This window comes from Lithobates pipiens, unplaced genomic scaffold (genome assembly GCF_037356315.1).
Source record: "Lithobates pipiens isolate NorthernLeopardFrog02 unplaced genomic scaffold, aLitPip1_a1.2 Scaffold_3, whole genome shotgun sequence".
Lineage (NCBI taxonomy): Eukaryota > Metazoa > Chordata > Amphibia > Anura > Ranidae > Lithobates > Lithobates pipiens.
The window spans coordinates 237154277-237179006 of record NW_027507790.1 but is presented as its reverse complement, the minus strand read 5'-3'; the positions used below and the strand labels follow the sequence as shown (position 1 = coordinate 237179006).

Sequence of the window (24730 nt, the reverse complement as noted above, 5' to 3'; positions counted from 1 at the left end):
AATTCGATCATGTGTGGGCTTCATCGGACCTTTGCTGTCTAAAAATCAGACAGACTTTAGATTTAAAACATGTTTCAAATCTTTCCGACGGACTTGAGTCCGTTAGAAAAATCCCTTCATCTGTATGTTAGTCTGATGGACGAAAACCAACACTAGGGCAGCTATTGGCTACTGGCTATGAAGTTCCTTATTCTAGTCCGGTCGTACATCATCACATTTGGACTTTGGTGTGCTTGTGTGTGGCCAAGTCCCTTGGTTCGGAAAGTCAGTCAGAACTCTGCCAAAAGTCTGTCGGACCTAGTCTGCCGGAAAGTCCGGTCGTGTGTACACGAAATGAGGATCCTAGGGTTCTGTGTGCTATTTTTTTTTTTTTTTTTTTTAGAAAATGTTTTTTTTTCTCTAAAGAAGCCAGCAGGAAAATGTCATTTGCTGGCAATTGAAAAAACCATTGCGCCATAGTAAACAAAAAACAAAAAAAAAAAGAAAAAAAAGAATCACTGCTACTGGTAGAATATGTTGTAAAAAAAATTTTTTTTTTTTACATTGGTACATGTTCACCAGGTCAATGCCTGCTCCTCCATGCTTTTATTTTTAATTTTTTTTACAGCCCTTTGCCTTTTAGCCCAGAAAATGGGAATTTGTGATTTGACTCCCATTGATTTCAGTGGAATTAGAGTGCGGCATCCGAACTTCTCTGGAGTTCGCTGAACCTAACCCAGGGCAATTCAGCTCATCTCTAAGGTGAAGTAGAAATCGCAGATTATAAGCTCTTGAGTTCAGAAACTGATGTGAATGTACAATATGTAAAATTACTGTATCAATACATATAATAACTATATAAAACTGCTATTAGGTTTCACCTCTTATGAAAAAGCTCTTAACAAATCCCTACCAACATCAAGTGTTTTATTACTACCTTTCTGCAGAGTGCTCTACAGAAGCAATATTACATTGTAGAAATATTGACATACCTGACATTTGGCTCTGGCAATAATCAGAATGAAGAATGTGCGTAGAGATAAGAACTCGCTATATGGGAGTCTTGCAAGTCAGCTGGACTAATTTAATTATAAAATGTCATGTATCTATAGTGTCACTTGTCAACTGTCTCCTCATTCATGTACTGTTGAGTTGATTTTACTCATGCTGCGCAAACACTGGTGATGAAGATTTGGTGAAAGGTGTGAGAATTAACACACTGTAAAGGGAAAGAAGCAGCAGAGGAAGATTTATTACTGGAAACAAATAGCAATGAGATTTGATTGACAAGGACTTTAGGTGATATTGGCATACATGACTCAGACAGAGTGTTGGTGGATACCAGGTCAATGGCTGGGTGAGGTCAGGAAGGTACTTGTGGAGGAGGTGCCAGTCTGATAAATTCTGACAACAGACATCCCTCCTTCACTTATAAATGCTGCTGGTAAAGGAGGAGGTAGAAGAGTTGCACAGGATCCAGGGAGGAAGAAGGCTGCCCACACTCCCAGTCTAACCTTCCATAGACCACTGACAAAGCCTGTACACATCTTCAGCACCACAGACAGCTCAGCTCTCATCTTCAGCACCATAGACAGCTCAGCTCTCATCTTCAGCACCATAGACAGCACCCAGTACCAGCTCTCCAGTTCAGCACCTTGGACAGCTCCCTCCCATAGAGTTCCATGATGGAAAGAGTTCTGGTCTTCTGGAGATATCGCACCCTATTCTCTCTCATCCTCTGCACTCTCATCCTCTTCAAGGTCCATTCAGAGGCTGCTCCTTCCCAACAGCACCCTGACCCAGCCACTCTCTCCAAAATGTCCCCCAGGGGAAGCCACTGGGCTGTAGGTAAGTGCAATTTCTTCTATTTTAATAGCTCCCTGATAAAGGTATTTGGGGCTGGCTTTGAAGGTTTTCATTTATCCAGATCATGGTATATCTAGTAGTAGTCAGTCACATTGAACTGGACTTGTTCAGTGCTGATTACAGAACAAGTTCATCTGAGTGTGACTAACTACTATTAGACTGCTGTGTGTCATTGGCTGCCTTTTTCAGCCTTAAGCTGGTCATACACTATACAATCTGATTGTACAATCTCTGTAGAATCTCCTTGAGGGCTTGTTTACATAAGCCGCAGCTCTTGCCCCCCCTCTGAAAAAGGGATCCACAATGGATTGCTTTTCAGAGGGTGGCTGACAGGCAGACGGGAAATTATATGTTTTAACCCTTAAAAGCTAGCACCATTGCACTCCAAACATGTTCATTGCACACTGTTGTAGTACAGACCTAGTCACTTCAATGGGTCATCAGCAGCAGTATTGTCCACTAAATGTTACAAGGGGTATCGTTTTTGCAACCTCTTTCAGCTGATGTGTTGATTTTAAAGGGAGTGATTGGTGGGGAGAAAAAAGTGGCTCAACCGCCTACTTTTACTGACCAACAGTCGTAAATGAGAAAAAGCCCTGAGAGTTACCAAAACTATACCATATAAAGACAAGCATGAAGAACCAATTCAATTAGTATCAAATCAGGAAGGCCTTTGCACTACATAATTGATGGTAGGTCTAAAGATTTTACAATTAGATTCTATAGCATATAGTAAGCCTTAGTGTCTAGCTTTCCCAGGTTTTCAGCCAGCCCTGGGGTTTGCCTTAGTCCCTGGAAATGGAAAGCAAAGCATGCAAAATGAGACTGATCACCATAATTTTGAATCAATCCATTTTGTTTGAAATTGATGAATGGCAGTAGGGTATGGGGTAGATTTACTAAAACTGGTGCACTCAGAATCTGGTGCAGCTGTGCTTGGTAGCCAATCAGCTTTTAACTTCAGGTGGTTCAGTTAAGCTGTGGCAATGAAACCTAGAAGCTGATTGGTTGGAGTTGCACCAGATTTTCCACTCTTCAGTTTTAGTAAATAAACCCCAATGCATCTTTTTTGATATTGTATTAATGTGATTCTGTAAAGAATCATTTGATCAGATTGCAGATTATACAGAGACTGTACAATCAGGTTGTACAGTGTATGGCCATCCTTAGACCACATTGAAAATGACATTCTTAGACCGTCTCCTGTGTTCCCACCTATTACTTTAAACCATTGACAGCTATGTAGTACATATTTATTATGCAGAATCCCAGCTGTATAATAAGCTCCATTTTAGAATTAGATACATTGCTAACATTGTGGCTAGTAAAATTATGATTAAGTTCCAACTGGAGAAGACACAGTTCCATGAGGATTTTTATTTATTTATGTTGCTCCTAATTTTAGCATGCCTAATTGACTATTATGTCTGTCAGTTGTTTAGCTGGTGACCTTGCTGTATAGAGTGGCTTCCTACTCTGTATATTTACACTGGAGGTCATTCTGTACTCTACAGCAGGATCCTGGGATCTGTTGTCCAATGTCTATCAGCATTATTGACCCAGCACTTGTGATGGCATGTGTGCCCACCATAACACTGCTACACCAGCATGCTTCAAGGTGTGCCAAGCTGATCTTTTATCATTGGAAGCAAACATTTGCCTGTCATAGGACCACAAATCCCAGCATGCCGTTTTCATTGCACTGTACCAATAGATTGAGTCCAGATTAAAGATGATTCAATAATTACAATGTACACAGCACAGCAGCCATTCAATTTAAGTTTATTCCCAGTCAGTTAGTAGAGAGGTCGTTTCTGATTGGTTGGTAAAAAGTAGAGTACTTTGCAGCACATCATTGTAATTGGCTATTTGTGCTAAAATGTGTATAGTTTATTTTTGTATTTTTGTTATTAGAGTAAGTACAAAGCACATATACTATTGGGTTATTTATTTATTTATTATTATTATTTTGTATTAATTAAATCGGACTAAATAGAAAACATGATACTGCACTGCTCTAAAACGTGCACTGCCCTGTAAAAAATATCGTTTATGACAAATAATATTGTTCTTTATCTATATAGGTTGTGTTTAAATACAATTAGGTATGAATAACAAACGATTACACTGACTCATACAATATTTCTATAGAAAAGGACTGTACTAAACTTTAATTTGATTTGCACTAAAATATTGTGAATTAGAATCTTCTGAAAGGGCAATTCCACCTAAAACCAATATTTATTGTTTGGTTGGGTGGCTATAGGGTTTTTGGGGGGGGGGGGGGGGGTTTCGTTTTTTTTTTATTACCTAAAGCCTCGGATGACAAGGTTTCCCCACAATGTCTTCCAGCTTCCACAATGACAAAAATAATATTGGGCTCCCAAACTATTTGCTTACATTCTGGGACATTCACTATGGAGAGCACAATACCATCATTTAGCTTTGTATTGGCCATATTCACCTGGGAATCCATGGAAGGATATAAGCAAGCGTGTGATTTGCGAGATATTTTGGGGTGGAATTCATTCTTCTTCATAATAATAATAATAATAGTTATTATTATTATTATCATTATTCTTTTTGTTGTTATTATTATTATTAGCATTATTATAAGTATTAATTATATAACCCTATATTATATAATATTTATATTATTTAAATATATAATACATGATTCATAATAATAATAATAAGAAGAAGAAGAAGAAGAATGATAATATTTCACCTTTAATAATATATTATTTTGTAAGTGCTAGACCTTTTAGGAAAGGAAGGTAAGGCTGGAATCGAACTAGCCAGCAAGTAATGAAATACGTGCCCTATTCACAAGCTGTACATAATCTGTAGCGCTCCATAACTAATATGCCTCCCTTGCCAATACTAATAATATACATTTATTATTTATGTATTATATTTATTAATATATCAATTGTGCATACCACTTGGTAAAGTCTTACTTTACAATGGCATATTATAACAACACTGGCATATTTTTTTTACATTGGCACTCAATACCCTTAAAGGAATAAGATCACTATTAACTAAAAACACTATTAAAAAAATATAAAAGATCACTATGAACGCAGTGATAATTCTACTGCATTGCTCCTGTAGAGATTATGAGATCGGTATAATTACAAATGAAGCTTCCAAATGAAATGGAATTCAGCTGGCAGAATGAGGCAAAGGCAAACAGTTCAGGGCATAAGCAATTACACGAAAGGATGATAAATAATATATTATGCTCAGCAATACAGACTGTGGAAGACTGGCTTTACTAGCCCCTTCATGAGATTGTGCAGCTCTGCAGTATATTATATACTATATTATCGCTACCTTTGCTATAGATTGTATAGGAGGGAATACGATGACGTTAAAGGTTCTTATGAAGAAATTGCATATTGCGTTCAGATTTTTTTTCAACAACTGCAATACAAACATTCCTGTTTCAGGCACACATATATACCTAGAGATTCCCAATCAGGCTGATCTGTAATGTAGCAAAAAGTTCGTAAAGCTTATTAACGGGTCCCCTTCATATAACGGTTGACATTCGGTTGTTGCTGATTACCTTGCAGTTGTTGTATCGATATATTGCAAGGATAGCTGAGCTCTGATTTCTACTGGATACTTAGTAATACACCGAATAATATAGAATAAAATTGAGTTTTAACGCTTCTCATATCTTTTCCATTGTTACATAACACTTCACACAGATATAAAGTAATATAACATAAAATAAAAACAAATATTACAAATATTAATATTTAGTCTGGTAGCTATTGGGTGAAAATTGAAGCATGGTGAGGTCAGTACTTCCTTACCTGTACTCCTTCTACAGAGGGGCTTCTAAAGTCCTCATAAGCTTAGCAAGTTAATGCAAAAATAAAAATAAAAAAAATGATTCAAAAAACACAAAAAATCCGACAAAAAACAGGAAAAACCCACCACACAGAAGGAAAAATAATACCAGAAATGTCGGCATAGATATCTCAGTTTTCAACATCGCCTTTGGGATCTCATGTGAAAGTATAGTTTGAATTCATCCTAACATATCTGAAATATAACGAAAACGAAAAAAATCATCGAAAACGATGTACATATTCTAAGGGGTAGATTTACTTTACTGGTTCACTGGTGCAAAGTAACCAATCAGCTTGTAACTTCAGCTTGTTCACTTAGCTTTAACAATAAAACCTGGAAGCTGGTTGGTTATTATTCACAGCTGCACCACATTCTTGTGTGCACCAATTTTAGTAAATGTCCCCCACAATGATAAAATAAAACGATCATGTTTTTAATGTCAGATGTAAGCCAATAACATACATAGCTACATTGGGCATTATTGCATCTCATTTTCTGACTTTTAAAACATATATTAAAATAGCTACTGTGGATACTGGTACTTTTAAATAAACACAATATCTAATAAAACTGTTCTATAATATAAGGGCTAATATGTATGTATGTAAACCAATTCAGAATATGTAGCAACTTATATACAATAACTGCACTTTGACTTGAGTGGATAGATGTGGTGGATGATGTATTTCAAGTGGCTCTGTATAAATCACATATATTAATAGAAGCTCATTAGGATTTCTTAACACAAAATCAGCTGTGTGCATAAATCATCATGTCCTCTGCATTCAGTTACTTCTGATGAGTGTTTTTACCAGTATATTTTAAACAAGTAGGATTCTGTTTTCAGTTTTTAAATCTTTCTTATAAAGTTTTTAGAAGAAAGAAAACTCTGAAATAAAACATATATGTGTATGTTTACCTAGTACATCATTTTTATATTTTAAGCAATACTCATGATGGCAACATATGATGGAATTAAAGAGGAAGTAAACCCTGATGAGTTTACTTCCTCTTTCATTCCCTGCAAAGGCAAAGCATAATGGACTACTATGCATCGCATAGTAGTCCATTATGTGTCACTTACCTGACACAGGAGCCAGCGAAGTCGCCGCTGTCCCTTGTAGTCCGCCGCATCCATCTTCTTGGTTGGGTCTCGCAGCTCCGCCGCTGTCATTCGGCTCCGCCGCGATGACGTCACTCCCGCGCATGCGCACGGGAGCCGACACGCGCGGCAGCTCCGTCGTTGAGAATGCCGCGCTCAGTGCGCCTGCGCGCCGCTGTCTACGGCGCATGCGCCGTAGACAGCAGTGCCTGTTTTCGGGGAAATATCTCCTAAACCATACAGGTTTAGGTTGATATTTCTTGGACCTACAGGTAAGCCTTAATCTAGGCTTACCTGTAGGTCAAAGTGGTTTGTAAGGGTTTACAACCACTTTAAGGAATAGCTCCACTTTTTTTCCAAACTGTTTATACCAGTTATCCTAAAGCAGGGATATGCAATTAGTAGACCTCCAACTGTTGCAAAACTACAAGTCCCATCATGCCTCTGCCTCTGGGTGTCATGCTTGTGGCTATCAGAGTCTTGCTATGCCTCATGGGACTTGTAGTTCTGCAGCAGCTGGAGGTCCGCTAATTGCATATCCCTGTCCTAAAGCCACTAATTTTTTTATATGCCAATATGAACATTAACCACTTACAGACCAGACTATTTTGCTGGTCAAAGACCAGACCACTTTTTGAGTTTCGGCACTGCGTCGCTTTAACTGACAATTGTGCAGTCATGCGACGTGGCTCCCAAACAAAATTGATGTCCTTTTTTTCCCCACAAATAGAGCTTTCTTTTGGTGGTATTTGATCACCCCTGCGGTTTTTATTTTTTGCGCTATAAACAAAAATAGAGCGACAATTTTGAAAAAAACTCATTCTTTTTTACTTTTTGTTATAATAAATATCCCCCAAAAATATATAAAAAAATATTTTTTCCCTCAGTTTAGGCTGATACGTATTCTTCTATGTATTTTTGGTAAAAAAAATCGCAATAAGCGATTTATGATTGGTTTGCGCAAAAATTATAGCGTTTACAAAATAGGGATAGTTTTATTGCATTTTTATTAATAATTTTTTTTTTTTTTACTAGTAATGGCGGCGATCAGCGATTTTTATTGTGACTGCGACATTGTGGCGGATACATCGGACATTTTTGACACATTTCTGGGACCATTGTCATTTATACAGTAATCACTGCTATATAAATGCAGTGATTCCTGTGTAAATGACACTGGCAGTGAAGGGGTTAACCAGTGGGTGGCAGTGTAGGGGTTAAGTGTTCCTAGGGGTGTGTTAATAACTGTGGGGGGGTTGGGCTTTCATTTAGTAAACACTGATCTCTGCTCCAATCACATGGAGCAGAGATCAGCGTCACTAGTTGCTAGGCAGAATGGAGAAATGCTGTTTACACGGCATTTCCTCCATTCAGCCGTCCCGTGAGACAAGATCGAGTCCGCGAGACCCGCGACCAAACTCACGGGGGTCCCGACCGGCACGCGAGCGTGCCGCCGGTGGCGCGCTCGCGATGGTAGGGCGGCATTGAAGATTGGACGTTCCTGTACGCCAATATGCTTGCCCGTGCCATTCTGCCGACGTACATCGGCGTGCGCTGGTCGGGAACTGGTTAAGGTGGTGGCAAGACTTATCTACCCTTACCACCACCCAGGCCTGCTGCCCCTTTCTGCCAGTCTATTTTCTGGTTTGTGAATGTAAGATGAATTGGAAATATTTTATTTCAAGATGAATTGAATTTGAATTGAATTTCAGTGAAAGATTAACTGAGAATATTGTCACTTCATGCAAAATCACATACCTGTACTTCATTTTTTTTTAAGTGGTTGTATGAGGGTGATGCCTGCAGCTACAGGTATCACCCAGTACCGTTTTTTAGAGCCAACGGTCAGCTTTCATGTAATAACAACCAATGCAGCTAAGCAGCCGCTCAGCTGTTATTACAAGGAGCAGGATGGAATTCTCTCCCCCCCCCCCCACCCCCCCCTTCCGCCGCTCCGCCAGGGGCTTCCATCCCCCTGGGAGACCAGATCCACCAGCTGGCATGTTCACTGGCTGGCCGGAGTCCCGAACAAAGCTGAGCTCAATTTTGATCACGTCTCTGATGTAGAGACCCAAAAGCAATGTCATGACATCACTTCCAGTTTACTTCCATTTAAAAAAAAATATGTCAGTATTCAAAAATGCTGATCTTGGTGCTTTGAATACTTTCAAGCTTTCAAGTGTAGTGGAGGAGTTTGGGGTCTTTTAGACCCCAGATCCCTCCGTAAAGAGTACCTGTCGCTTCGTATTACTGTCACAAGGGATGTTTACATTCCTTGTGACAGCAATAAAAGTGATTAGACATTTTATTTTTTAAAGGGGCATTGTAAATAAATAAATAAAATAAGAACAAAATGTAAAAAATGTTAACGCACCCCATCACTCCATGTTCACACGTCAATGACGACACATACGTAAGTCACGCCGAAAATGTAAACAGTGTTCAAGTTACACATGAGAGGTATTTCTGCGATCATTAGAGCGAGAGCAATAATTCTAGCGCAAAACCTCCTCTGTAACTCTAAACAGGTAACCGTTAAAAAACATGAAAGCGTCGCCTATGGAGATTTTTAAGTACTGTAGCTTGTCGCCATTACATGAGTGTGCACAATTTTAAAGTGTGACATGTTAGCGTTCCTCCTTTTTTAAAGCATAGGCAAGGGTTCTCTTCTCTTTTTTTCTTCCTCTGTCTTGTTTCTGTTCTGTTTTTATACCTTTTTTGTTTTCTATTAATTTGTAATATGCTTACTACTGGATAATATATCACACATTAGAAATAGAGCATATTAGTAATAATAACATTATAATAATGGGAATATTGTCAAACAATCCATATACATCAAATTTGTCTGAGCAACACATCAGGGAAGTGCAGTGAGGTCAATGGCTGCTGAGGCACTGGCTGGTATCAGAGCCAGATACACACAGGTTACATACGCCGCGAACGTTAGAGCGAGAGCAATAATTCTGGCACTAGACCTCCTCTATAGCTATAAACATGTAAGCTCTAAAAAAATTTAAAGCGTTGTCTATTGAGATTCTTAGGTACTAAAGTTTGGCGCCATTCCACAAGTGTGCGTGATTTTAAAATGTGACATGTTAGGTATCTATTTACTCGGCGTAACATCTTATACGTTATACCAAAAAATTGGACTAACTTTACTGTTTTTTTCTTTCATTCATGAAACAGTTTCTTTGAAAACAAAAAAACGCATTTGAAAAATTGCTGCACAAATACCGTGTAACATAAAAAATTGCAGCAGCGCCATTTTATTCCCTAGCTTGTCTGCTAAAACAATATATATAATGTTTGGGCATTCTGAGTAATTTTGTAGCAAAAAAAAAATGAGGATTTTTACATGTAGGAGAGAAGTTTCAGAATTGGCCTGGATGACAAGGGGTTAATTACCATAAGTAAATAATATACAAATAATTATTATATATTATTTTTAAGGTAATCTACTATATTTTCTAAATCTGTACTCAAGCAGGTGGCTTAACAGAGAAATTACTGAAGTTTGAAGTTCTAACTTCCAACCAGTAATTTCACAGTAAATCGATAAATCATAAAGATTCTCATTCTCCCTCTTAACTGTGTGAGAAAAACATGGGATTATGGGTAAACCTCATACACATAAACCCATGTTTTTTCCTTGTAGTTAAGAGAGCTAGGCTGGAAGAGAGCATTTGTCTTTTAGATACACGCCCCCTTCTATGACACTGCAGTGAGAGGCATGCCTCCATTGCAGCATTTTTATTGGACAGCTGGGGCCGATGGTACTTTACCATTGGTCCAAGACTCCAAGCTGTCCATTGAGCTCAGTGCCTCTGACAAGAAGTGAGGAGAGGCTCTGTGAGCTCATCTTCTCAGTCAGCTGCAAACAGAGTGTGCCAGTTTGTATTTAAACCGGCCACTCTGTATGTAGTCTCCGACAGGCTGCAGAAGAAGCCCCATATCGCCAAAACCATAGATGATAGGAGCCCCAAATTTTGACCAGTGGTGTGGTAGGACTTCAGGTCACCGAGCTATGACCCTCGAAGTCGATCGTTTTTTTTTTTTTATGTTGATGACACCTGCCTCGCCTGATTGCATGTCCCTGCAACACATAGATAGCTGCACTGCACCCAATATACCAAGACATTTCACTAAGCATAGTCTTCTGAAATGTGCAGAAACTGGATAGAGCAATGAGCTTTCAGTTTAGTCCCAATTCCACCTATAAGTGACAGTCAGCACTTAGGCTGGCCATACATTATACAATTTTCTTATTCAATTTCCTTTAGATTTACCTTCAACTATGTAGTGCAAGGGCCTGTCTGATTGCATATCATTTTAAAGTGTACACCTCATATTATATGGTTTTGGTAAATCTAAAGTAAAGTTTAATGTGTTAAATGTATGGCCAGCCTTAAATGAATGACCTGATGAATTGTTACATCTCTTGGAGACTCCTATGGCAAAGTACCATAATAATTTATTTATTCTGCATTATAGGGAAGCTATCTGAGATGCTATCATTTGGTTGTGTAATGGTACAGAAGTTGGGTTGAACTTCGGGTGGGGAAACTCCCAGAAAGACATTAGAAGCATTACATTTCACCTTTCTAGCAACCACGGCAAACTGAAATATCCAATTGGAATAGAGCTGAACTACAGTTGAAATACATTTTTTTATTACCTAACATATAATTTTAGGGTGTCATTATCAAATGTTTACAGATTTATTTTTCTTATATGTCTTCTTTTTTCTTTTCCAGGGCACTTAATGGGCAAAAAGAGTATAGAAGAATATCCATATCTGTATGATGGAGGGGAGAGGGCTTCAGCAACTGGGTACTTGGAAGGGGATAAGCCAATGAATGGAGCTCAGTGGAAAGAAGCACTCCTTACTTTATTGAGAATGATAGAGTCAAGTGACAACAGAATTTCCCAGCCAATGAGAGATGTGAACCCTTATAACAGGAAGAGCTATGATTCTGAAGACAACGTTAACTACAAAGAGGTGAATGTTTCTATGTATATATGACTTATAGAGTAGAGCTATAGGCAACATTTTTTTTCTTCATTTTGGATAGAGTAAGGGAGGGTTATAACTATGGTTGTCCCGATACCGATATTAGTATTGGTATCGGGACCGGTAGCAAGCATTTTCATTAGTACTTGTACACACACAAATGCTCCCGAAGCCTAATCCGGTACCTGGGAGAGGTGGGCGGAGTCAGAGGCTGCTCGCAACCGTAAGTCAGCAGGCGGAGAGGGTGGGCAGAGTCAGCGCAGTCAGTGGTTGAACATATTGATGCCCATCCTAGTACACCCTAAGCACTAAGCACCCTGCACTAAGCCAGCAGTGGACATCTTGTTACACCCAGCCCATATAATTAGGGCGTCCGGTGTAAAAAGATGTTTACTGCTGCTTACTGCAGCTTAGACATGGGCGCCGTCAAAAAATTAGTTTTGTTCTGTTCCGTTTCGATTCGTAATAAAATTAATTCCTAATTCGTATTTTGTGTCCGAAATTCCGTTCTGTTTCGTACGAAATACGAATTTTCGTACGAACGTTCTTTACCATGAATTTAAAGGCAAAAACATTGCTCATTATGCTTATTATGACTTGCAGAAGACTTCTGTGATAGAAGTCAATGTGAGTTGCCTGAAGACATCAGTGAAGCACTTTCATCCTCTCTGGGCTGCCAAGAAAAGAACAAAATGATACAATGTTTCTTCTTCAATGGGCTGAACTCCGTGTGTAGAAGTTCTCAGTTTAACCATTTAAAGACTAAATCTTTTTTGACACTTGTTGCTTACAAGTAAAAATCCAGTATTTTCTGCTAGAAAATCACTCAGAAGCCCCAAAAATTATATATATATATATATATTTAGCAGAGACCCTAGGGAATAAAATAGCGGTTGTTGCAAAATTTTATGTGACGCGGTATTTGCGCAGAGGTCTTTCAAACGCAAGTTAGCCCTTTTTTTTCGGTCGACCTCTAGAAAGTACTGACATTAGCAGCGTGACATACAGCAATGACACCTGCAACCGCTATTTTATTCCCTAGGGCAGTGATGGCGAACCTTGGCACCCCAGATGTTTTGGAACTACATTTCCCATGATGCTCAACTACACTGCAGAGTGCCAGTGCATCATGGGAAATGTAGTTCCAAAACATCTGGGGTGCCAAGGTTCGCCATCAATGCCCTAGGGTCTCTGCTAAAAATATATATATAATTTTTGGGGCTTCTGAGTGATTTTCTAGCAGAAAATACTGGATTTTTACTTGTAAGCAACAAGTGTCAAAAAAGATTTAGTCTTTAAATGGTTAAACTGAGAACTTCTACACACGGAGTTCAGCCCATTGAAGAAGAAACATTGTATCATTTTGTTCTTTTCTTGGCAGCCTGCCCAGAGAGGATGAAAGTCCTTCACTGATGTCTTCAGGCAACTTACATTGACTTCTATCACAGAAGTCTTCTGCAAGTCATAATAAGCATAATGACTGAAAAACGCGGTAAAAAACGCCGCGAATCGCGGTAAAAAACGCCGCAAAAAACGCAGCAAAAAACGCTGATCCGGAATTCGTAAACACAAGTTCGTATTCCGTACAGAATTTGGACGCACGGCAATTCGTATTTCGGATCCTCCCGAATGTACGAATTTTGAGAAATTCGTACGAATTTGAGATTCGTACGAAACTAATCGCACATGTCTACTGCAGCTGAGTGCAAGGTGTACCAGGATGGGTGTCCCAGCATAGCATTGCAAAAACAAACCTTTCCTCTCATGTCATTTATTGCTGCATTTCAGTGCCTGCACATCAGTGCCCATAAGTGCCACCTATCAGTGTCATCTATCAGTGCCTGTTAATTACATCTATCAGTGCTCATAAGTGTCGCCTATCAGTGGCACCTATCAGTGCCAGCCAACTGTCAGTTCCATCTGGTAGTGCCCATAAGTGGCGCCTATCAGTGCCAGCCACCTGTCAGTGCCCATAAGTGCCGCCTATCAGTGCCATCTATCAGTGCCAGCCATCAGTGTCACCTATAAGTGCCCATCAGTCAGTGCTATCTATCAGTGCCAGCCATCAGTAAGTGCCACCTATCAGTGCCCATCTGTTTAACTGTCACATGACATTAAGAAAATGTGTCAGTAATCAGTATCAGCGAGTACTTGAATAAAAAGTATTGGTACTTGTGCTCGGTCTTAAAAAAGTAGTATCGGGACAACTCCAGTTATAACCCCTGTCAGGTTATTTTTTTGCCATCTGTGTCCCATTGCAGAGATATTCTTTCACTTCCTATCCAATAGCCAAACAGGTAGTGAGTGTAAAACCCTGCAAATTAAGGGAATTCCTTGGGGACCCCAGGTCACGAGGACTACTATCTCCATTGGAAGATTTCCCCTTTATTACTTTTCTGGGGACAACCCAAAATTGTAGGCTTTCTTTTACATTCACTTTCAATGATAATGGCAAACAGGACAAATAGAGAGGGTGAATCTCCATAATGATGGCACAGACAGCAATAAAAAAAGCAGGGGTAGGCAACCTTAACCACTTCCCACCCGGCCAATGCACATATACGGCTGGGTGGGAGCCGTCTACTCCTGATAGGACATTCAGGAACGTCCATCAGGAGGAGCGGGATCGCGCGCGCGTGTGCCCGCGCAGCGGCGCGATCCCGATGCGCCCGTGTCACCCGGAGACGGCGCATCTCAGATCGGCAGGAGGGCTCTGTGATTGGCCCTCCTGATCACATGATGGCCGTGTCCAATCACGGCCGTCATGTGATGTAAACAAACAGCAGGTTGCTAGGCAATCGGCTCCTCCTCTCCTCACACAGAAGTCATCGCTGAGGAGAGGAGAGCAGATCGCTGCAGCCGGCTGATGATCAGTGAGTATGAGCTGTTTTTTACAGCTTTTTACTCACTGATCACCAGTCTAGTGTACACACAAATCACCACACAGTAAACACACCACACAGTATAAACACAATGTCCCCACACATGTCCCCAAAACATACATGTCCCCAAATAATAAAAACACATGTCCCTAATAATAAAAACATGTCCCCCACATATGTCCCACTAAAATCACATGTCCCAATGATTATCTGCACACATATGTACGTGATCACCTGCACACATATGTACATGATCATTTGCGTACATATGTCCGTGATCACACAAACCAATTATTATACACTTAACGGAATTTTTTTTACCAAAAACATGTAGCAGAATACATTTTGGCTTAAATTTATGACCAAATTTGATTTTATTGGATTTCTTTTAAAATAGAAAAAAGAAAATATAGTTTTTTTTCCAAATTTCCGCTTTTTTGCGCTTATATCGCAAAAAATAAAAAACGGAGTCGTGAATAAATACCACCAAAATAAAGCTCTATTTGTGCGAACAAAATGATAAAAATTTAATTTGGGTACAGTGTAGCATGACCGCGCAATTGTCACTGAAAGCGCTAGAGCGATGAAAGCTGAAAATTGGGCTGGGAAGGAAGGGGGCGAAAGTGCCCTGTATTGTAGTGGTTAAAGAGGTGGAGATCTAGCTGAACAACATGGGAGAAGTCAAAGAACACCGGGCACAGTGTCGCCTCCTCACACCTGATGTAAACCTCTAATTGTCATGTTATCGTGTCACAATCGCATGCATTGCACAGCAATCATGGGTTTAAATCACGTGGTGAAGGGGCAACATATCACCTTCTCACCGCCTGTCAAACACACATGGATCCATTTTCAGAGAAGCAGCAGTGTCTGAATGAGCACTTAGTTGCATTCTGCAGCGGCACCCTTAGGGCTCATTCACATTGGGCTCATTGGGGGGGGGGGGGGGCTGGTAAATCCCTGCGGTTGAGTGTACCTTCCTAATCTCTACCCTCTTTAGCTACTGAGGCAGTAGCCAAAGGTGTACAGATGCCCCCTTTTGCTTTTGGTGGGTGAAACCACCTGCCAATTGCCATTTAAGTAAATGAGACCACTCTGCAAGTGCCCCACAATGGCATGATTCTGCGGGGTCCAAGGGGTTAAAGCAGGTGGTGAGAAAGCAACACAATGCTGCCTGCTTTAACTCCTTCTTTGCTGTACTGTACAAGATTGCAGAGTGGCCTCATTTACTTAAATGAGCCCTTACTGTTCTGAGCCCCCTATAAGGCTGCTTTCATAATGATGTGCTGCGGTTTACCTGCACCAGGTGCAGTGCAGTGCATTTGCCACTTTCCTGGGTTAGCTGCGCTTTAAAATAGACTTATGCATTCAGGAGGTTTGGTGAGCTTTCATAAAGTGCACCACACCTGCAGGATATAATAGAAGTCTATGGCTAAGCACATTAAACCTACAGGAAAGCTGCAGGTACACTGCACCCGCGTTGTTGGCAAACCGCAGCACATCAGTGTGAAAGCAGCCCTATGCTATTATGCCCAGTGTATTGCTTCATACTGACCTGAAGATCTCTTCTTTCCTGCTGATGGCACCACTCTGGAGACCTCTAGCCGGGATAAGCAGTGGAGTGCAGTTGGTATCACACCACATGGGACAGAAGCCAGCACTACGGAGGAGACATCGCCTTAGGTGGTTCTTGCTCTCTACTACAGTTCCAACTTTGCAAGTACAGTGGTACCTTGGATTACGAGCATAATTCGTTCCAGAAGAATGCTTGTAATCCAAAGCACTTGGATATCAAAGCCAGTTTCTCCATAGAAGTCAATAGAAACTCAGATAATTTGTTCCACAGTGACCTCTATTGTATGCACTACCGCATGTAGCCAGAGGTGGGGGGGTGCCGTAGAAACTCGGAAACACTCAGAAACTGCTCGGAGATGCTCAGATGCACTCGGAAACACTTGGAGAGGCTCGGAAACACTCCGTTCCCAAGTGTTTCCGAGCCTCTCCAAGTGCTTCTGATTATTTCCAAGTGGCTCCGAGTGCATCCAAGCGGCTTTGAGTGTCACCGGCACCCCCTCGCCTCTGGCCAAATATGGTACTGCACACCGCAGAGGCTTGAATTGAATCCTGATTAACTTGCAAGACAGCGCTCGCAAACCGAGTCAGCATTTAAAAAACATAATAGCTTGTATTGTGAAACGCTCGTTAACGGCAGTCCGAGGTATTACTGTACTCACTCTGCATTTCAAGATGATTGAAGCAAGCCCAGACCGTGATCTACCAGTCACCGAGCAGATAGTGTCATGGTTGGGATTCAAACCAGCAACCCTTATTACTGCTAGGGGAAAGTGCTATCCACTACACCAGTGATGGTGAACCTTGGCACCCCAGATGTTTTGGAACTACATTTCCCATGATGCTCATGCACTCTGAAGTATATTTGAGCATTATGGGAAATGTAGTTCCAAAACATCTGGGGTGCCAAGGTTTGCCATCACTGCACTACACCACTGTAGCACCTGGATGTTGGTAGTTTTTATACCTTAAAGTAAACCTGTGGGTTCACGTCTTTGCCCACGTCTTTGCCCGCGTTTTTGCCTATGCCTTGCTGTTCCCAGGATGTTATAGGAAGTAGATTAACCTCTCTGGTGGTATTTCTGAGTCTGGCTCGGGGTGAGATTTCAGTAAAAAAAGCAGTAACCCTGAGCCAGACTCGGGATCGCATTGTAGGATCCATGTAGAGGTTACTTACCTTGTCCCCTGGATCCTGCGATGTCTCCCCGCTGTGATCTACGAGCCGTCGTGTCTCGCTTGATCTGTCACAGTGCCGGGCTCCGACGCACGGGGACAGAGTTCGGCGCCAAATTCAAAAAGTAAAAAACACAGTATAGATACAGTATACTGTAATCTTACAGATTACAGTATACTGTATCAAATAATTACACATCCCCTTTGTCCCTAGTGGTTCATCCAGTGTCCTGCATGCAGTTTTATATTATAAATACTATTCTTTATGCCAGGAAACTGGAGATTGTCCATAGACACCAAAAAATGTCCATTTACGTCAAAAGTGCTTTAAGCTAGAAAACAGCGATAATAAATTAGAATCACTTGCAGAATTGAGCGATAATGATTCATGGGGAAATTCATCATCAAACACTAAAAGTAATGACAGCGACAATTCTGCAACTCAGCATATTTCAGTGTTGTTGATTTTAGCACCTAAAATCTGAATTAATCATACCGCCAGGGAGGTTAAAGGAATGTAAATATATTTTGAAAGTTTTCTTGACAGGTGTTTGTTTTATAGGATTGATGCTGCCTTTTTGGCTTAGAGGTGTGTGTGTGTGTGGGGGGGGGGGGTCTGACATATTAAGCAGACCTTGCCTCTTTGTGCAATTGCTGGAGACCTTTGGAAGATGGGCCCATTTCCATAAAGATGGTGAGTGGAAAGAATGCCCTGCTAAACTGGTGGTCAGCAGAGAAAATGGTCCTTGCACTGGCACTGGCAACTGTCAGGGAGAAGAATGACATGTTGGATTAGCCATACACTATGTGAACTTTGGCTGCAGACTTTTTCAACGTGCAGTACGGCGGACTAAGTATTTCGGAATGTTCGAAATACTGTCCGTCGTACTCGCATTTCGGCGGACAATCCGGCCGTGTGTATGCCAGTCCGCCGTACTTTTGAAATGAGCGGACTTTTCCCGCCCGGAGAAAAGTCCGCTCATTTCGAGCGGGTATCCAGGTAGGCAGGGCCCGCGAAGGAGACGTCGCTGGCCCCGCCGCCTGGTATGGACTTAAAGGGGAACCCCAACACCGAAAAAAATCGGCGTGGGGGTCCCCCCCAAGTCCACAACAGACCCTTGTCCGAGCACGCTACCCGGCTGGCCAGGAAAGGGGGGTGAGCGAGCGCCCCCCCTCCTGAGCCGTACCAGGCCGCGTGCCCTCAACATGGGGGGTGCCTTGGGGAAGGGGGGGGCGCGCGGCCCCCCCACCCCAAAACACCTTGTCCCCATGTTGATGAGGACAAGGGCCTCTTCCTGACAACCCTGGCCGTTGGTTGTCGGGGTCTGCGGGCGGGGGGCTTATCGGAATCCGGGAGCCCCCTTTAATAAGGGGGCCCCCGGATACCGGTCCCCCACCCTATGTGAATGAGTATGGGGTACAATGTACCCCTACCCATTCACCTGTAAAATAAAAGTACCAAAAAAAACACAACACACGAGATAAAATACTTTATTGCACAGCTCCGGGGGTCTTCCGTCTTCGGGGGTCTTCTCGCCGGACTCCTCCGCTATCTTCTTGTAGCTCTTTTGCTAGCGGAGGAGTCCGGCTTTCTTCCTCGCCGCCGGCCTCTTCTCCCGACTTCGGGGGTCTTGTCCCCCTCTTCGGTTCTTCTGCCGGGCCACCGCGCCTTCTTATAGCTCTTTTACAGGCGGTGGCCCGGTCTTCTGTCGCCGCGGTGGCCGCCGCCGCCGCCTTCCGTTCTTCTTCTTCTTCTTCTTCTTCTTCTTCCTCTTCTCCAGGAGATGTTGCCTCGACGATCTCTCCGGCCGGAATGCCAGGGACGCACTGCGCGGCCACTTATATAGGGACAAGGGGCGGTGTCACATGACTTTATGTCACATGGGTTGGTCACATGGGTTGATGTCACATGGGGACTATGACATCGTAAGGGGGCGGGGTCACCATGTGACACCAACCCATGTGACATAAAGCCATGTGACACCGCCCCTTGTCCCTATATAAGTGGCCGCGCAGTGCGTCCCTGGCATTCCGGCCGGAGAGATCGTCGAGGCAACATCTCCTGGAGAAGAAGAAGAAGAAGAAGAAGAACGGAAGGCGGCGGTGGCGGCGACGGCGGCGACGGCGGCGACAGAAGACCGGGCCACCGCCTGTAAAAGAGCTATAAGAAGGCGCGGTGGCCCGGCAGAAGAACCGAAGAGGGGGACAAGACCACCGAAGTCGGGAGAAGAGGCCGGTGGCGAGGAAGAAAGCCGGACTCCTCCGCTAGCAAAAGAGCTACAAGAAGATAGCGGAGGAGTCCGGCGAGAAGACCCCCGAAGACGGAAGACCCCCGGAGCTGTGCAATAAAGTATTTTATCTCGTGTGTTGTGTTTTTTTTGGTACTTTTATTTTACAGGTGAATGGGTAGGGGTACATTGTACCCCATACTCATTCACATAGGGTGGGGGGCCGGTATCCGGGGGCCCCCTTATTAAAGGGGGCTCCCGGATTCCGATAAGCCCCCCGCCCGCAGACCCCGACAACCAACGGCCAGGGTTGTCGGGAAGAGGCCCTTGTCCTCATCAAAATGGGGACAAGGTGCTTTGGGTTGGGGGGGCCGTGCGGCCCCCCCTTCCCCAAGGCACCCCCCCATGTTGAGGGCATGCGGCCTGGTACGGCTCAGGAGGGGGGGGCGCTCGCTCGCCCCCCTTTCCTGGCCGGCCGGGTAGCGTGCTCGGACAAGGGTCTGTTGTGGACTTGGGGGGGACCCCCACGCCGATTTTTTTCGGCGTTGGGGGTCCCCTTTAAGTCCATACCAGGCGGCGGGGTCAGCGACGTCTCCTTCGCGTGCCCCGCCTACCTGGAGACGTGCTCGAAATGAGCGGACTTTCCTCCGCGTGTGTGGGCGAGTCCGTTCATTTCAAAAGTAGGGCGGATAGTATGGCGGACTTAGTACGCCGTATTATTCCGCTCAAAAAGTGGTGTGTGTGGTCAAGTCTGTTCATTCGAAAGTATGACGGACTGTCCGTCGGATTGTCTGACGGACTAAGTTGGCCAGACAGTCCACCCGTGTGTACGCGGCTTTAGAAGAAAACTTGTTGAATCTGCAAAAGACTTGAGACTGGGGCGGAGGTTCACCTTCCAGCAGGACAACGACCCTAAACATACAGCCAGAGCTACAATGGAATGGTGTAGATCAAAGCATATTCATGTGTTAGAATGGCCCAGTCAAAGTGCAGACCTAAATCCAATTGAGAATCTGTGGCAAGACTTGAAAATTGCTGTTCACAAACGCTCTCCATCCAATCTGACAGAGCTTGAGCTATTTTGCAAAGAAGAATGGGCAAAAATGTTACTCTCTAGATGTGCAAATCTGGTAGAGACATCCCAAAAAGACTTGCAGCTGTAATTGCAGTGAAAGGGGGTTCTACAAAGTATTGTCTCAGGGGGGGCTGAATACAAATTCACGCCACACTTTTCACATATTTATTTGTAAAAAAAATTGAAAACCATTTATCATTTTCCTTCCCCTTCACAATTGTGTGCCACTTTGTGTTGATCTATCACATAAAATCCCAATAAAATACATTTACGCTTTTGGTTGTAACATGACAAAATTTCAAGGGGTATGAATACTTTTTCAAAGCACTGTATATGTATGAATGTGAGTTAGTTAACTTAGATTGTAAGTTAATTGAGGAACTGATGTAGAGGTATAATAAATATGTAAAACACTGTGTAAATAGCAAGTGTTGTATAAGTACCTGTAATAAATAAATACAATAAAATGCTGCGCTATCCAAGTACTGTCATGTGACCACCATATACGCTAGTGTTAATGTTACCTCTTAATAGATACAAGTTCATCAAAAACCTGTAAATATGTTACAATTCTATATGATTATATCTTGTAAATATATTGCAATCATATCCAATTATATCTTGTGCCAGCATGTGCAAAACTATACATAAATCTATATAAAGTGCATTTAAATATGTAAACAGTATTAAAGTGGGGTACCCCCTAAAAAAAAAAAATTAAAAGTCAGCAGCTACAAATACTGCAGCTGCTGGCTTTTAATAATCGGACACTTACCTGTCCCGGGTTCCAGCGATGCGGGGGAACGAAGCCCCCCCCTCGCTCCCCGCTCCGCTCGCGGCGCCGTCATGCATACTGTGGGCACCCGGCTGTGGCTTCACAGCCGGGCACCCACTGCACATGCGCGAGCGGCGCAGGGCGCCGTGATACGCCGTACAGTCACCTGGGACACGTGACAGGTCCCAGGTGAATGTGCGGCGCGAGGGGAAGTGATGTCACCAGCCCGGGCAATGAAGAAGGCAGACTACGAGGGACCCCCTAGCAACCGGTATTTAGAGGTGAGTAAAAATTTTTTTTTTTGCCAATTATTTTTTTTTGATTTTTTTAAAGAATTTTAAGTAGTTTTATTTTTTGGGGGGCAACTCCACTTTAAAGTGGTTGTAAACCCTTACAAACCACTTTGACCTACAGGTAAGCCTAGATTAAGGCTTACCTATAGGTCCAAGAAATATCTCCTAAACCTATACGGTTTAGGAGATATTTACCTGAAGACAGCCACCATCAGGGTATACTTCCTCTTTAAAGTGCTTGAATAATACACTAATTGATATAGTACATTAAAGTGCTCTTGTGCAAAGTAAATTTTCATGCATAAATGTGCCCTAATAAAATTAATTTAGGGATAAATCTTTTTCGCAGAAGGGAGTTTAACAAGACTTGTGGCCACTTATTGAAATTAGAAGAAAAGAGGTTTAACCTTAAACTACGTAGAGGGTTCTTTACTGTAAGCCCTTGTACACACGGTCAGAGAATCCGTCGGAATGTGTCCTCATCGGACCGTTTTGTCGGATAATCCGACTGTGTGTGGTATGCATCGGACTGTTTCCGTCGGAATATCCGTCAGACCAAATTTTCCAACTTGCTGGAAATATTTTCCGACAAACTTGTCCGATCGGACATACTCCGATCATGTGTAGAGAATTCCGATCGGACAAAGTGCCACGCATGCTCAGATCAAATTCCTAGACCAAAGCTATTGGCTATTAGCCTGAACGTAGTCCCGTCGTAACGAAATAACGTCATCACGTTCTGAGCGATCGGATTTTTCGACAACTTCATCCGACCGTGTGTATGCAACAGTTTCGCACAAGATCCGTCAGACAAAATCCGACGGACAGAATCTGCCGGATTTGGTTGTCGGAATCTCCGACCGTGTGTACAAGGGCTTAGAGTGGCAAGAATGTGGAATTCCCTTCCACAGTCGGTGGTTTCACAACATACAGGGATATACAATGTAATACTGACATATAATCACACACATAGGTTGGACTTGATGGACTTGTGTCTTTTTTCAACTTCACCTACTATGTAACTATGCAACTAGGTATGAGGAACTGTGCCAAAGTGGTCAGCCATGAAGAGCCCCATATAGTACTACATGTTTGGCTATATTTTAAGAGAAGGCCAAACAATAGATGGGTCTTACTTCAGACCAATATTGTAGGCCTGGCAGAGGGGTCAAGCAGGACTACACCGCCCACCCTACCACCTTGGCAGGTGATAACTAATAATGTCCAATTCCAAACATTTTAGTAGGCAAGGGTAAGAACCTAGGTCAAGTGTTAACTCTGTCTGTTTCCCTATTAGTAAGATTTTCCCTGAAATTATGTTCTGTCTGACACCCATCACCTCAACAGAAAGTGGGGGACCATCTTCCCGTTGGGAAAACAGAAATAAAAACCTGGCAGAGGTCCTAACTTTTCACCACCCTCCACACATAGCAATGAAAAATGTTTTTGTTACTTTTTTTTTACCTTTTGCCAAATGGTCTTCTACACAGTGGTCAGCATTGGACATGTGCCAAATAAAAAAAAGAAGTCCAAGGAAAAATATTGGTAAACATATTTCAGTCATTTATGTTCCATACAAAATGATGGTAACAATAAGAATGGAAATAGGTTCTCATTGGATTATAGAGATTACATGTCATTATCAACTGTGTCATTTGCCAGAATAGTATTTTAGCTTGTCTTGTGATATGGTCTGATGTATCTTGTGAATGTGATAGTTGGATAACTTTTATTCATACCAGCAGCTTGCTTTTGCCTCAGAACTAAACATTTGTTTCTGTATATCTAGATGCTGGATTACCTGTACCAAATGATGAAGGACAATGCACAAAGCTGAGATTGATGGCACAATTTATATCACGGAGAAGCTTCTATTCCACAAGCATTTGATTGTCCCGGATAAATGAGATTTTATTTATGTAAACAATATTTTATGTAAATGATGTACGTTCCCTTGTTACAATCTTTCCAACCTCCATAGTTCCAAAGTACGGACTTACTGGCCTGTTCTGTAAATAATGGTCGAGGAGGGTCTTCCAACGACATGATTATATTTTAGCACCTCTCTGGCAATTTCATTCCTTTTAGTTTGTAGACACAAAATATTTTGACATTCACAATAAAAATAAAAATAAAAATATTGTGGAGCCTAATTACTTGTTCTGACTAAACACATCATCTTGAAAGAAACCATTATGTGGTGTAGCCATTGTCAACCAGGGTTCAGAGGAAAGGTAGGGTTCCTCCAGAGGTTGCTAGTGCTTCCTTGAGCTGGGGCTGATTGACTTCCCATCCGATGGTATCTGAATAGTTCAGGAGCCAACGGCACTTGTCATAGCCAGTATATTGGTACACTAATTATCTTTTTAACTGTCAGTAAAAGGGGGCTTTCCGATCAATACTGTAAGGGGGGGGGGGGGCATTGTTTCCACTGTCCTTTAATATAAGGGGCATTCATCCCACTGACCTGCAATGAAGTGACTCTAGCAGGGGTTCTCTGTGATATAAAAACAATTTCAAGGGTTCTTCTGGGGCATACCATGTGGAGAAAGGCTGGTTTAGTGTATACCGTAGCTGAAAATGTGTTTCTTATACTTCTCTGCCTGGGGAGTAATTAGAGTTATGCAAACTTTGAAATAAATTTGTTTGCAAACTATGATCATTCAAAAATTTCCATATTTTTAAAGCAGAACTAAAGTCATAAAATAACAAAAAAATAGGAAATAGACTTTTTTTTGGCAATAGAGACATGCAGATTGTGAAGTTTATGTTTATGCCTTATATGCAGCATCTGCAAGATGCTTAGAACCAAGCCAGCTGCCAGGACAACAGGAGTAACGTTATCAGTGGCTTCCCAAAAGCAGACCCATAAGAAGTTGGACCAGGAAGAAAACTAGAGCTGGG

At 42.2% G+C, this 24730-nt stretch overlaps 1 protein-coding gene across 1 annotated transcript; it reads left to right on the top strand.

Annotated features, from left to right (window-relative positions):
* The first annotated feature begins 1413 nt into the window (after nt 1–1413).
* Nucleotides 1414–23966, top strand: GRP (gastrin releasing peptide). The gene is made up of 3 exons (XM_077462912.1): nt 1414–1827; nt 11572–11816; nt 23616–23966. The coding sequence occupies exons 1-3, from the start codon at nt 1662–1664 to the stop codon at nt 23661–23663; spliced, it is 459 nt and encodes a 152-aa protein (XP_077319038.1). The 5' UTR covers nt 1414–1661; the 3' UTR covers nt 23664–23966.
* Nucleotides 23967–24730: the final 764 nt, after the last annotated feature.